At 44.2% G+C, this 16,002-nt stretch overlaps 1 protein-coding gene across 2 annotated transcripts in view; it reads right to left on the reverse strand.

Annotated features, from left to right (window-relative positions):
• Nucleotides 1–16,002, reverse strand: part of RANBP10 (RAN binding protein 10) — an 80,775-nt gene that overhangs the window by 26,829 nt on the left and 37,944 nt on the right. For both annotated transcript variants that reach the window (XM_019475006.1, XM_019475005.1), the window contains exon 3: nucleotides 7,163–7,330. In XM_019475006.1, coding sequence (XP_019330551.1) covers nucleotides 7,163–7,330 — 168 coding nt within the window. The remainder of the gene's footprint in view (nucleotides 1–7,162; nucleotides 7,331–16,002) is intronic.

Genomic DNA, 16,002 nt, shown 5'->3' on the forward strand with positions numbered 1-16,002 from the left:
AGAAAAATGTTCAGTAAGCATTTCTCTCACCCCAGCACTTTGCCCAAATACTGTTCCTCACTCAAACCTGTTTTTCACTTTGTGCTTGTTTTGCTCAGCCAGATGAAAGCTTGTTTCTACCCTTACACCAGAATAAGGCCAACCTCCTTGAGTCTGCAGCCCACTGGAGTCCTCCTCTGCCACCCAGGATCACTCAGAGCCAAAGGTGACCTGGCTTTCCCATGACAACTCATGCAGCTGTACAGCTGGGAGCTGCATCCAGCAGACAGGCAAGCATACAATTTTTGAGCAGACTACAAGGTGGGTGGAAAATTGGCCAGACTGTCAGGATTGAAGGGTTGTGATCAGCAGCTCAAAGTCCAAGTCTTGTCCCTCAGGGATCGATGGTAGGGCCAATACAGTTTAATGTCTCTACTAATGACCTGGACGATGGGACGGCGTGCACTCTCAGCAGGTTCACAGATGTTACCAAACAGAAAATTGGACAACACGCTGGAGGGCATACTGCTATTCAGAAGGACCTCAACAGGCTGGAGACATGATCCAGCACAAACCTCATGAAGCTCAACAAAAGCAACTGAAGAGCCCTCCCACCGGGTTGTAATATTCCTAGAAAACAGGACAGGCTGGGGCTGAATGGAGAGAAAGCAGATCTGCAGAAAAGGATGCAGGGGGTCCTCCTGGGCAACAAGTTGAGCAGGAGTCAGCAGTGGGTCCTTGCAGTGAAGCAGGTCAACCACATCCTGGGCTGTATTAGTAAGAGTGTAGCTGGAGCTGTATTAGCAAGCTGGGCTGTATTAGTAAGAGTGTAGGTTAAAGGAAGGGATTGCTCCCTTCTCTTCAACACTTGTGTGTCTAAACTTGGGAGTATGATGTTCACTTTTGGGCTCTCCAATACAAGGCAGACAGCAAAACTGGAGTGAGCCCAGCAGAGGCCAACAAGATGAAGAGAAGCTATGGGAAACTGGGATGTTCAGTCTTATTCAGGGGTTGTTCAGACGCTTATTGCTGCCTACAACTACCTAATGGGAGGGTGCAGGAAAGACAGAGCCAGACTTTTCCCAGAGATGCATGGTGACAGGACACAGGAGGCAACAGAGACAAGTTGCAATATGGGAAATTCTGATTTGATATTAGGGGGGAAAAATTCCGTATGAATGTGGTCAAACACTGAATCAGGGGACCAGAAAAGCCCCCTGGGGGATCTCCATTCTTGGAGACAGTAAAAACCTGACAAGTTTCTGAGTAATGTGATCTAGTTGGTCCTGCTTTCAGCATGACCTCCAGAAATCCCTCCCAATGAAAATATATAGAATATATAGAATCATAGAGTTATTCTACATATAACTTATTACACTGCCTTTAAATTAAGGCATGTATATGTTTTGCATCCTCTATTACATAACTAAGACCAATAAAGTGCTTTATGCGTACAAAACTACATCTGTTGCACAAATATGTTTGCTTAGAGAGTTCATCCTGAAACTGTACTGCTACACACCTGCATCCAACAAAGTCAACAGCAGAAAGCGAAAGAATCACAGCTCTAAGTAGGCAGCCAAATTTGAAACTACGCTCTTCCTCTGCAGCACCTCCAAAGCCTGGATCCAATTTAAAATAACAAACTTCATAAATTTAAAGACATAAGAACTGGACAGCTCAAGAAGCCAGGAAGCGTGAGTGAGCATGTGAAGAGCCTCTCCTGTAAGGCCTCAATGTTAACCTGATCATCAAGGCAGTGGTATAAAGACATGAAATGAAGGTTCAGTGCTGGGGGACAGTGTGATCGACACCTTCACCTGCTATCTAATCAAAGGACTTTCACCTTTCCATGACTAACATGCACTTATATGCGTCCCCAAGCATACAACATGCTTGAGGACTTTCTAGCCCAACTCTACCCTCCATCCAGCAATAACCATCCTGTCTGCCTCACGGTTGGCCATTTTCTTCACAATACATTTCAGAATTCAGTTTGCACAAGACAACATACATTTGGGTGATCAGCCACAACACTCCACTTCGTATATGGCAGGGTACTCCTCCAGCATCCATTTAGGTGACCGTAATTCAGAGAATGCAAAAGCAGTGTTGATGGATTGCAATAAGCAACAACACATTCAGCAAGACGGGCATCTTAAAGAGTAGACTAGGAAATGTCAACCAATGAAATACTTGAATACTTCTACAACTTGCTGCTGAGAAGAAGCACTATTAAACCCACGCAGCTCCACGTGCTCTTGGAAACAGTTATCCTCCAATCAAGCCACTTGGGTAAAACTGTTCTTACAGAGAAACAAGGCTATAGCCAAGTTTGATATTTTCCATTCTTTTTAAATTTGGTTCATCTGAAGTCTTGTTTTAAACCTCCCAAAGCTCTTGCTCTCTGCAAACTTCATTTGAAGGTTTGAGGACAAACCTATTAAATCTGGGATGGACATCTGTGGATCTCTGTGACAAGCGGATTTCTTCATTATCCCTAACGTTCCCGTTAATCTCTAAACTGCTTGCAGAATGGGTATTTTACTTTACAGGTTAACCTGGTCTTTCCAAGGGCCCGCACTAGAACTCAGACAGACTACGGAAATTTTCTGTGCCAAGACTTCAGAGGGTTGCATGCACTTTTTATAGCCCTGCTGCTCCATTTACCTTGGTCTGCTGTCAAAGTCTGAGATCTGAAACACTGGTACATTAGTCCCTGAGTGAACTCATCCACTTAATCCCAGAGACCTGTAGAGGTCACATTCCCCTATCATTTTCTACATCGAAGACTCTCTGCTTAATGGCTGGAGCCCCGACATTTCTCACATTTCTCCCTCTTTTTCTCCTAATCCACCTTCACCACACTTCTAGCCACATCTCATCATGTTTTTTACTGCCAGGACTCTGCTCAGAACTTGTCAAAAGCATTTCAGCAGCAGCCAGAAGACATTCAAGATGTTTTCCAAAACAGAGAATTAAGACTACATACGATGTCAAACAGTTTCAACAGTGATGTCTCCAAACAAAGTTCAAGACTTAGCTCCAGCCAGAACATCCAGAATTTGTGATGGCCAAGAAAACAGTTCTTATACAGTGCTCCTGATGGATCTGATTAAATGGAAAAGTATGCAGACAATGGAAGATCATAGTTAAGCAACAGGAGAAATTGCAAGGAAAACAAAGGGGGGGTGTCTAATTAACAGATGAAAAGGAGAGATGAAATGGTGAAGAGAGAAATGGTGAAGAGATAATATCATCTTTAGGGAAAGACAAAGCTACAGTAATTCCATTAAAAGCAAGACAAATTCAAATGCCCAGAGGCAGGGCCCTGAAACCCTGCTGTCAAGCTAACTGGCATCACAAAGGGGCTGAATAGTCTCATGAATATTTTTTATATCTGCAGCAGGATTACATAATGACCTAATTTCCTAAGAGAAGAGATATACAGCTTCAGCTGCTTTGTGTCAGGGAACATCAAGAAAAAGCACATTCATCTCCTTCCTGGTAAATCTCGGGTTTACACAACACAGAAATGAGATTCTCAGGTTAGCATAAGTATCATGAAATGTTCGAGACCTTCATGGAGATGCTTCCACTAGGGCAGAAAGTGTTCTGACTTTCAAACGAATCATTGCTCCTGCCTCCATCTGGTCTTGGTTCCTCTGCTGAGACCTGCCTCACCCCCTCTCTCACATCTACCTGTCCAGTGCTCATGAGAAGCTGTGTAACAGCCAGATGACTGTGGATCTGTGGTCTTACGGGGCTCAGACACGCTCTCCTCAACATTCAACGGGAAGCACTTCTCTTGAATGTTGTGTTTCTCTATCAATGGCACAAATAGACACTACTGGCCCTTAACAAGAGTCTTCCCAGCTGAGGTTTTCATTCTGCTTTTGTAAAAAGACAGTAAAATCTTCCAGCAGCTTTTGGGGGGGTCAGCCCAGCAATGACTGATGGCCGGCAACTCCCTAGTACTTCCATCACTGTCTCTTCTAACCACATCATCTCTCATCTCTGAGTACGACCATTATGGCACTACAGTTCAAAGAGAAGCTGGTACACGAATGAGCCAGTTGTGAACACTCAGGAGAGTCTCCTACCTACAATTTTCTCATGCATCTCACGTCTTGTACCATACATCTGAAGGGCCCAAGATGAGGATACCCAGGAGACAGCAATGCTTACAATCGGCTGTTGTTCTCTAAGCATGGTGTAATTTAATTCCCTTCCTTTCCTGTTTCTTCCCACTGGCACTGTTCACCGCTGGGGTAGGCTGCTCCCCAAGGGATTATTCAACGTAAGATTAGAAAACACAAGCTTTCCACCCAAAAAAACCCACCTTTGATGGAAAAGGAGTGCTAAAAATCAAGAAAGGAAGACCAGGCAACTTCATTGCTGCAAAGACCTCCAAATGTCCCCAACAAAACAAATCTCTGAGCAGGACACGAGGCAAAGAATCAGAGGATGGTTACGATGAAATGCAATAGAGAAGTTACTGGACTGTGCTCTTTGTTTGGCTTCATCTGCCCAGACACCCAGGCACAACACGGCCCTGGGAACAGAACGGAGGACGGAGCAAGGGACACCTTTTCAACCGACACCCCTTCTACTCTGCAGACTCCTGGTCGCTAAAAAGAAATTAAATTTCAAATGAACAAATTTGTATTCATTAAATAGAAGACCTGGCCTCTTCCAGACCGTTACACTTCCATTGTGATGAAAATAACAGCACTGTCAGGCTAAAAACCAGTGAAGCTGGAAAATCACCCACTCAAACAAAGGAAAACAGCCGGAGGGGCACAGCACAAACCACTACACTACTTCTGTGTAAATACATACTATGAATCAAGGACAGCAACTGAAATGAGACTTTGTGAAATCTTTTTAACTATTTCAGCACCTTAGTTGCTGTGTATGGTGAACTTGTCTCATTCCTAAGCAACAGCTCCTGCTCTACACCATCAGCTGTTGCTTTCATATCTCTATTTGTCTTCCCCGTACAGGACTGACAAGGGCAATGTCCACAGATTATGAGTTAAATTTAGAATAATCCAGCTATTAGAAATCTGGGCAATTAACTAATACTTACGGACTACAAATGACTCCTAGTGTCTCCACTAGTGACTGATCTCACCAGGTAGTAAACCACAAGTCTTCACTAGGAGTCCCCCAGCATCACACATGGTCTGGCTGATAAATAGTTATAATTTCAAAAAAGAAGCCTGATCAGACACTCAACTCTGAGCAGCTCCCCACTGGGCTTCTGATCAAGGCTCCATTTATAAAATTAGAATGTTAAAAACAAGTCTCAAAGGATGCTCAAAGAAATTTTTTTTCCATTCAGGGCTGAAGACCTCTTGACGTGTTGCAAAGCATCAGGACTAGCTGCTGAATGCACGGTCACAGACTCAATCTAGAATGCTTCTCAGAAGGCACATGCCTCATTTCTAGGCAACCATCCCTTCATAAATGAGCGAATGGTGGGTATGAAATTAGAGGAAAACTGAAAACAAATTTCCAAAAGAAGTTCTGTCTGCATGAGCACCAGGCCTTTCTGCATCTGCCTCAGAGGAAGGATCCTTCTTGAGATTTGAGGGGGAAAAGCCCGCATCTCAGAACCATCTCTCTGCTATACCTGTAGCATAGAATGCTATTTTCAAAGAATCACAGACTGGCTGAGGTTGGAGGCACCTCTGGAGGTCATCTGGTCCAACCCCTCTGCTCAAGCAGGGCCACCCAGAGCTGGTTGCCCAGAACCGTGTCCAGGTGACTTCTGAATACCTCCATGGATGGAGACTCCACAACCCCTCTGGGCAACCTGTGCCAGTGCTCAGTCACCCTCACAGTGAAAAAGTGTTTCCTGATGTTCAGAGGGAACCGCCTGGGTTTCAGTTTGTGCCAGCCTTCTGTGTTTCAGTTTGTGCCCACTGCTTCTGGTCCTGGCACTGGGCACCACTGAGAAGAGTCTAGCTCCGTCCTCTTTGCAGCCTCCCTTCAGGTATTTATATACATTGATGAGGTCCCCCCTGAGCCTTCTCTTCTCCAGGCTGAACAGTACCAGTTCTCTCAGCCTTCCCCCTTAGGAGAGATGCTCCAGTCCCCTAACCATCTTAATGGCCCTTCACTGGACTCTCTCCAGTATGTCCATCTCTCTCTTGTACAGCGGAGCCCAGTAATTTTCCCAAGAGCTCACCAGAAATTACGTACTCTCCAGACACACACTGCACTCCAATCCCACTCCTTCCTTCAGCCCAGACGGTAACTCAAAACAGCTTTTGTTCTGATAAATGTTTTGAGTGGGGTATTTTTCTACCAGCTTCTTCATCTTGAATTCAACAAAGTAGAATTGACACAGCAAGGAGAAGCAAAGGAAAGGAGTGCCTGTCCCTACCAAACCAAATGAATTCCAGTGCAAAAAATGAGATTAACTTATCAAAATTTACTGCATTTTGTCTTATGTGACAAAAAAAAAATTTACAAGAATTTATCCAGGGTGGAGAATGTCATCCAAGGGAAAGATATTTTAGGTGAAAATGGCCACAACTTTCTATTTTAGACAAATCAGACACGATGGATGCCTGGAAAACATCTGTGAGATATTCCTTGGGGCAAAACTTTGAAGTCCTTAACTTTAGAGGAACTACTGAAACAACTGTGGAATGAACCAAATTATAGGTCAGTGCTTAAGTAAGACTTCTTATGATGAATTAACGTCTAGCTTTGGGAATGCTTGGACCAACGTGTTAAGGCTTACAGATGGACAAGTCCCTTTAAAAAGTGAAAAGACACTGATACAGTGACTTTGTAGTCAGTTGAATAATACACTGACTAAACTTCCCACTTCTTTATTTCCCTGTTGCCCAGCCATTAGCCATCTTACCCAACCTTCCCACAGGCTGTGCAGTAGCAGAGGGAAGGAGCAGAAGCTGGGGATGCAATCCTAAACTACTGAAACAAATGGAGCAGCACAGAAACCATTTTACGTGCTGGAAGTATTTATGACTTGGAGCCAATTTACATCTCCTGACTGCTGCTTAGTGCTCGTTTTCTCTCCCATTCCTTAAACCTTACCCACAAGTGTGGGACAAGAGTTACAACACATGCAAAGTATTAGAGTAAACAGCAGCAGCGAGAGCAGGGCAGGAGCATCCCTCTCCTGAGAACACCTTTCTTTACTTACCTAAACTGTGCCCATTTTTTGTGTAAAAGCAGGTATTGTTGATAAGGTTAACACAGCAGCCGATCACGTCTCCAGTGGTGAATGTAGGGCCATAGGGCTGTCCTGTCCCCGAAGAACAGAAGGAGTGCCCATCGTCACCATGGTACCCATAAGAATGTTTATCCCATCCTGCAAAAGACAAAAGAACAGGTCAGCAAAGAAGCCAGTTTAGCAGAACGACATGGCAATTCCAGCTCTCGGGACACAATTTTCTGGCAGGAAATCTGAAATTTTGACTCCCACTCCTGATTCATCCCAATATTAATTTTCACATACCAGTAACTGAAAAGAAATTAATGACCATCAATCATAACACATCATTTGGGTTTTAACCTCATTTGTCCCTTGTGAGAAATAATAAAAAGAACAGATTGCCAAAAGTCATTTTGCCAAACAAAGATTTTTTTATGTTAAAAAATCATTAAAACCCTGTTTCTGTTTTAACTTGCCTGCGGTGAAACAAGCTCCTCATTGTAAAACATTTGTGTTTCCCACTAACACAATCTTCCAGCAAAACCATTTAATAAAATAATTCTCGTCCAATTGCAGCTTTGTCCGTAAGTGCTGCTCACAGGCGTAACTGAATGGCTTGAGGCAACTTTTGCACTCTCACATTTACATTTCCCTTCTAACAGTTTATAAGGATTTCTGTGTTCCCCTTGGGCAACAGCATTTCCCATTCTGTGGACAGCTTAAAACACAACCCTTAAATGTCAATGGGCAATTTTCAAAGTGGTCAATTCTAACATTAATATCTTTGATTTCTTCTGCCAGTTAACACTGTGCCTAGGGTTAAAGCTGGGCTCAGGGATTGCACCCTGCCCACTTGCTCTTTCCTACATCTTACAGTAATTCCATCATTCTGAGTTCCTGATTTTGTTCTGTTCTATCCCAATTCTGTTGTAAATTCTTTTGTGAATTTCTTACATGTCGAAAGGCCAGATATAACTGCGAACTATTGCAAAGAAGAGAGATTAATCCATCCTTTAAAAGCTGAAGTGCTCTTCAGGCAACACGCTGGTCTTCTCTTTTCAGAACTCTCACTTCCCTCTTGCAGAGGAGAGGACAGTGCTCCCATGGTTGTGGCCACAAAGTGATGCAGCGAATGCCACCTGAATCTACTAACCCATACCTGCCAACTTCAGTTGCCACTACTGCTCAAGATGGCTTATCCCTTCCTCTCTTAGGAGACCAGCTACAGCAGGTAGGGAGTCATGAGGAACAGTCCTCTTCCCAGAGAATTTAAAGAAAGCATGACACACTCTGTCTTATAATAAGACTTCAAGAAGACTCAGGATCTCCTCCAGCTCTTTGGAGCGTTCCTATGAATTACACAATCAAAACCACATCTCACAGAGAGATGTACTTCTGTCAAAAAGCCTGAGATAGACACAACATTAATAACAACCACCTGTGTTTTAAACGGATACAGTTGGATCCTTAAGCAGACCGTGCCAAATGAAGCGGAAGCAAAAGAAGGTGCTTTGACCACCTACTGACCTCATACAACCTAAGGGTAGTGCAGCATCTGTTAAATGCGGAGCAAGCGTTTTGGCAAAAGGACTACAGAAGAAATGCAAAGACCATGAGAGGAGAGGGGTTAAAAAGTAGAAAGCACACATCCTGCAGCAAGGCAAAAAAAGACTGAGCACGCTGCAAACCACAGAGAGGAGCCCTGTGAAGGTGGGCTGGAGCACTTCTGCAAGCCATGATTTTCCTACAAAAACAACAACATGAGGGCACTAGAAATTTAATCCCGTAAAATGGTGCTCAGCTACACGCAGTCAGGTATCTTATCATCAGCGGACCCACATGCTCAGGGTTTCTCAGAAAAGCATGAAACATTCAGTGTGTGCCCAAGGTCCTCCGTTTATTGCACCACACCACATGAATGACAACAGGAAAGTCAGGACATGGAGCAAGACTGAAACATGCCATGGTCCAAGATTTTGGACCTCAGGGCAAAGTTTGGGAGTGAAAGGTGTGAAGGACTACTAGCAAATCCTAGTCTAGAAATGGTGAATAATTTCCTTTTTTAAATCCACACACCCACAGGAACAGACTGAGATGTCCCAAGAGTCAGCTCCGTCTTCCCTAGGACCAGCTCCAAACAAGCTGTTGACAGTAGCACCAGTCCTGTTTAATGTCCTCATGAAAGAGAGGGACAACAGCACAGACAGCACCCTCAGCAAGCTCAAAAACGGTGCCAAATCGGGTTGCCAAAAACAAAGGAGGGAATGATAGGGGCTCTAGAGCCTGTTGTCAAACTTCCACTTCTACGACTCCACCCAGTAAAAATATCATTGAAATACTGAGTTTTTAACACTATGGCTCCTTTCCACTATCCCTTTTATTTTCTCTGCTGCTGGCCTGTGAAAGACTGCCATTGCTGATTTATTATTTTAGTCTCCCCAAACACAGACCTGTTACATGTGTGTCAGTTTGGAACATCTCTAATGAAGCTGCTTTGCAACTTCAGATTATAACTCTAATCAGTTTATCTTCTAAGCTACTTAACACAATCCAAATACAAACTTCTAACTCTTCTGCATAAAAAACATTCCTGGCATTACAATGCATTTAATAAGAACCTGGCATCAATTACACCTAAGTAGTCAGATGCTTACACATCATGCACCAGGTAGGGCTACCGTGAGAAATGCAACAGCGTGCCCAACTGTGAGGACAATTTCACAAAATACTTGTGCCAATGCAGACGCTACAGGTTCTGTAGTATAAGAAAAAGAAGGTTTCGTTACCTACAGATCACGACTGATCCTATTGAAAAAAACCTCCTCCTGCTCCTGCAAGACTTGTTCTTTGCAGTATCAGTACTTGCTGTACCAAAGGTGGTGATGAACGCATTGATGAGATGAACCCCAATGAGAAGTGACTGTATAAAGGCTTTGAGGACAGTGCCAAATGTGGTATATATTGCAACAGTGCCTGGAAAAAGCTTGATTTTAATCTTATTCTCCACAGACAGCCACTAATATCACCAGTTAAAGAAATCTCGCTCACCCGGCACTTTGCTAATGATACACAGAGTTAACTTTTTCAACTCAAATGTTGTGTAGTGCTGAATCTGGACCTGACACAACACTAAGTGTTTTAAAACTAGACTGTCAGCCTTATCAAATCACCATGGTCATCTTAAAAAAACAAGCCAGATTTGTTTCAGAGAACTTACTGTAGTCACCATAAACATAAGCTGAGTAGTGTTAATTATATGCCTAACCTTTAGTTATTTATTAATTGAACAACGTGTATCAGTATTTCTAAAATTCTGCCCAGAATAAACATGAGGGCAATAGCATACAGGTCATTCCAGCACTGGCCAACTTCAGCCAGTCTTCCGAAATTTCCTAATAATCTGAATTAAAAATAACAATGAGCACTTCCAATACTTCTAGGTCAAAGTTATCTGGGCCTATTGATTTAAATAGCGTATCCCTGTCAAAAGTGTTTGGCGTTATCTTGGATAACCAGCAGAGTGAGGAGTAACTCTTCACATGTATTTTGCAAATACGTCCTCCAACTTCTTCCCAAATCCAAAAACACTTGCTTAAAACTTGGGACTTTTCTGCATCATTAACAATTTACTATCGCCACCTAGTAATAGGTCTATGATATTACAACCTTTTCTTTGACTCCTACGATACTATTCGCGCCTCCAGTTACTCAACAGCTTCTTCCTTTACAAAATCTAACACTGTTTTAATAAGGGCTGAATCAGACTTCCTCTATGCCTTCCCCACACTTACATCTGCAAATTCTCCGGACATTTCAACCTTTGTACCACTTGTACTCAAGTACTTCCAGAAGCCACTGTTGTGACCCAGAAGGCAGAGATGAGATGTTAGCTGCATGTTCTTAAAAAGGCTGGCCATACGGGATATGGGGTCAACCCAGATTAGGATCCTCTTCAAGAAGCGCGACAGCATAAGCATAGGACATGCACGTATCACGCTCTTACTGAACAGCGTTACCACTTTCCAACCACCCGCAGCACGGAGACATACTGAGCCAGAGGGAGATTCTGTTCATCCTCAAAGGATTTTCTTTCCATTAAATTGCCCAATCCTCCTTTAAGCACATGTAAACATTCATACCATCCACTGTATCCTGCAACAAGGAGTTTCACAGCGTAACTGCAAGCTGCAAGAAAACGTGCCTCCTACTACTCGTATTTGATACCCTGTAGTTCTTGCACTGGAGAAGGTGGAAAACTATGTATTCAGTCTCTCCAGAACACACGTCATTATATAGACCTCTAAAAAATCCCCCATAATCATCCCTTTTCCAGACTGATGACTCCTGGCTTATTTAGCTATTCCCTGCATTTCTGACCATCATCATCCGAACCTTTTCTGGATTTATAGTGTTGCTTTTGAGAATGGAGATGAAAGTGCACCGTGGAGAAGGGAAGCAGGCTGTAGCTGTTCTCTGTACTGTTCCCTAGCCCTCTGCAAGTTAATCCTAGCACTTTCCCCTTTATGATCTTTTTTACCACTGAACTGATGTTTCCATAAAGCTATTGTAATCACTCCAAAACGCATCATCACTCTTGTGACAATGCGCTCTCTGCACAGATTCTCATCTGCCATCTCACAGCCGGTGCGCTCAGCCTCAGCTCACTCCCACAGCTCCTCTTCAGCACCTTCCACCTCGCAGTCCTCAACAGCTAGAGCAGTCCATCCTGGGCTAGCGAGGTGCAGGCAGCTGCTTCTAAGAAAACCCTGGGAGTACCCATGCACGAACAGTTTCTGACTGATAACTCATTCCAACAAGGCTGTGGGGTTTAAATAACATCCCACTTCAGTCTCTTAGTGATAGCTGACATCTAGAGCAATGGACGCTTCACACCTATATGCAGTTGACCAAGTCTAAAAACTCTCAAACGCAGATTCCTCACAAAATTTCAGAAATCTGGACAAGACTGGAAAATGTGCTTTTCTTTGTCTTATAAAAAGTAGATCACGGACCCCCAAAGGACCATACTCTATAGACTGAAATCTAGTGAGCTAGAGCAGCTGGAGGGTCCAGTTAGCACAGTTCACTCATTCCTTCCTTTTCCTTCCCCATCCTCTCTTCAAAAGCACAAAATCATTTTAAAAAGGGGAGATAGGCAGAGAACAGAAAGGATTTGGCCACTTGGCCCATGGCAGTGGTCAAAGCAGAACCGAAACATCCTGCCTCCTAAGGCTCCTGTTTTCACTACAGCTCATTTTGAAGACAACTGCACTTTGAACATGCAAATATACAGGCAGAACCACTCCACAGGTAGGACCTCAGCAGCTAGTGAACAAAAAGAGGTTAAAATGACGTCCCTTTGAATTGAACACTTCAACCCCCAAACCCAAAATATATGTATAGTATTTATTAACAGCCAGACAGATGCAGAATAGCTCAGACTGTGCAATCAATCAGAGAATGGGAAGAAAGAAAAGAAGAAACCGTGAGTAGGGCTTGGGAGAACATTTTTGTATGTTCAGCACCAAACTGAAGTTCTGTTTGGCCTGCTAACAAGAAAAAGCAGATACGTTGATCTTCTTGGCAGACTACCTTGATCCCAACGCACAGTGAAAAAAAATGAACAGCAAGTTCCATTGCTGCTGCTTGATAAACAGGCCAGAATTATGCAATGCCAGACCATGTGGCAGAAAAGACTTGAGTTACTCCAGGACACAGTTACAGGATCAACTCATAAATGCTTGCTCTTAAGCGAGCATTGGAGTGAGATGGAGTGTGCTACTAGTACCCCTAACTATCCTACATCCATCCCTGTTCAATCCCACCTTGGCCATTCAACGTTAGCCCTGCTTTACTCTTGACTTTTTGGGCAGATCCTGTGATGGGCCTAACTTCTATATCCGAGATTGGGCTCTGCGTCACAAAGCAGTGACTGGGAAGCAGTACTATTGGGCTGGGACACTATTTATTTACCTCTTAGCACTGTGGAAATAACACAGCATTTTAGCTTTCCATTTCAAGAGTGCCAGCAATGTACACAGAACTTCTGGTAGGCACTGGGTAAAACTGGCATCATGGCTACATCACACATCTAGGAACGCCAGGACCTGAATATGGTGCTCAACCTTGGAAGCCTGTAGCACCAGCCCATATGCACCACAGAGGCAATGCAACGCAGGATGCCCTGATGGAAATTACCAAGAGCAATTTTCATTATGTCTTACATAATGTCAACATTATGTCTTTCATTATGTCAACCAAAGACATTTTCATTATGTCTTTGCTGGCCTGCTGCTCCTTCCAGAGTGTGGAGAAGAAAGCAAACCAATGACATCCCCCTGCACATCAAGGTTCAAACATGCCAGATCTGCCAGTGGGCACAGGAGAACGGGGAAGGCAACATTCACAGGGATCCATACTGAGCTTTCCTCTGATAGCATGCCAAAGGACAGATGTGCAAGGCCCAGTGATCATGGAAAAAAAGGTTGTTCCAGTAAGTTATAGCCTGACACCTCAGACTCTTCCTGCTCTGCCGCTTGCCAGGCTTAAAACGATGGCAGACAGATGGACTTTACCATTGACACATGGACTATTCCCTGCCCATGCATGTTCCAGGGGAGAAACATGTTCCACTGCTGCTCAGCCCATACATTCAAGGTAATCGGTATCTGGTGCAGAAGCTGCTGCGAAGGGCAGGGCCTTGCTCACAACAAATTCAGTGGTAACCTGACCTGCAATCAGGAAAACCTGAAACATCTGAAGTAGTAAGTAATGGTGGTGAAGTATGCATTTGGCCATATGAAGAGGAGATGGAAGTTCCTCAGAAAGAATCCGCAGATTTGTAAACAAGGTTTGTGTCTACTCAGGATACAACAATGTGAGAGTTTGGAGGCTTATTCTTCAGGACAGACCCCAGTGACTGTTCTACAGTCTTTGCAGTGTCTGCATCTTTCCAAATTTTACCTGTACCTACTTTCTCTTTTGTATTTTGAAACACTTTTCATTTTTCTCCCCTCCCTGTTCTTGTCCAGTGTTTTGCCTGGGGCATTCCTCTTCCCACTCCTCTGGCCAGCAATCCTAGCTTCCTACAGCTGCCCATGCCAGGGCAAGTAGCGTGCAAACACTAGCCGCAGAAGGACAAGAACTTGTGTAAACACACTGAAATAAACCAAACAAAATACTTTTAATAAGATTTATTGAATCCAAAGTCCAGCAGACAGAGATATACAAACTTTGCTTGTAGAGTGCTTGGGGAATGGGAGATTGAGGGTGGAGCCAGCTACAGAGCCCAGAGTCGCTGCTGGACCACATTCTGGCTGGAGGCAGGGCCACTTCTACGCACTGCACTGCACAGGCTGCTGTTGCTCAGCCAGCTCCGGGTCTTTGGCAGCAGCAGAGCATGATGTCAGTGGAGGGGAAAGTACATTAAACAGAGGCTGAACAGATGAATATGGTGCAGGGAGAAGTAGGATGTTGCTGGTCAGAGTTGCTTCTACAATGTCCTGGACAGAGCAGTCCCAGGCAGGGACTGGTGTCTGAGGGGACAGGACAAAAATAAGCTTGGGGAAGAAGCAGTTATCACAGCAGAAGCAGAACCACCCTCTATTGATTGCTCTATCTCTCGCAGTGGATTTGGCTCTGCCAGTGGATGTAACTTTGGTGTACGTTAGCCCGGAGCAGTGAAAGCATGCCTTTGCCTCTAGCAAAGGGAAGGCTGAGCAAGCCCCTGTACTCCTACAGCCATAGAAGCTAAATGCCTGGTCAAGAAAAGCCTGTTGCCCCAAGAAGCATCTGGGGTGCTACAGCATCTCAGCTGTAGTTCAGTTTTATAGCCTTTATGCCAAACCATGTGAAGTTGCACAAATATCAGATGCTTGGGTGAGAGCAAGGAGGTAGCTTTGTTTTTCTTCATTCAAACATGCTTCAGAATCAAATCAGCTATTACTGTTGCAACACATCTTTGTTTTCATATCCAGCCTACAAAAATAGCTGCTCAGTGGCCACAGCAACCTATGCTATAGATTTGGGGTGGTGGGAATAGGGGAGGCATGGTCCTGGCATGGAATAGCTGTCTAGCTGGTTCACATAAGAGGAGGTACAGTCACGACACCAGCCACAGGACAGGAATAGGACCAGGGAGCAGCGTGCTTAGCATATTACAGCATCTTCCTGGCAGAACTTCAAAGGCCTGGACATCTGCCCAGAAAGTGTCAAGAAAAAAAAAAATGTCCACAAAACCCACTTACCTAGGGGCACCGGGAAATTAAGAAATCCTTGCTAGTAACACCCCAACTTTTTATCTGTGCACCTTCTTTCTCATAACAGCTTCTACTTCTTCTGCAAAGTGGCAAAATAACTTTGAATGCAGCAGTGGCCCAAACACTGCACTGCTGGACCAATGTGTGTACAGAAAATAAAACCACTTCACCTCATGGAGGACAAACCACTTAAAGTAGGGATTGGACATGCTCAGCTGTCATAGTCTTTGTAGTATCACACTGAATCACGTACAAGGTAACGGTGCAGTGCACCACACCACTGGACACATCCCAGTGAGGGACTGCTGTACAGGGGTCTCCCTCTCACCCCAGTCGCCAGCAGATCAAACAGATTCATCCAAGGCCAGTTTGGCCCCTCCAGAGCAACACCAGACGATGCTAATGAAAGAGCACAGGGCTCTTGGCAGGCCTGGCTGTAGGTTTGCCTCAGAGGCTATTCCATCTTTTAAATAAAGTACTTGCAGTTGCAACTGTAAAAGAGACAAAGCTCAGACCAAATCCTCATGGCAGGGACTGAAGTGTGACAAACATCCAAGGGGGGGGGGGGGA

This window comes from Aptenodytes forsteri, unplaced genomic scaffold, assembly GCF_000699145.1.
Source record: "Aptenodytes forsteri isolate BGI_AS27 unplaced genomic scaffold, ASM69914v1 Scaffold14, whole genome shotgun sequence".
NCBI lineage: Eukaryota > Metazoa > Chordata > Aves > Sphenisciformes > Spheniscidae > Aptenodytes > Aptenodytes forsteri.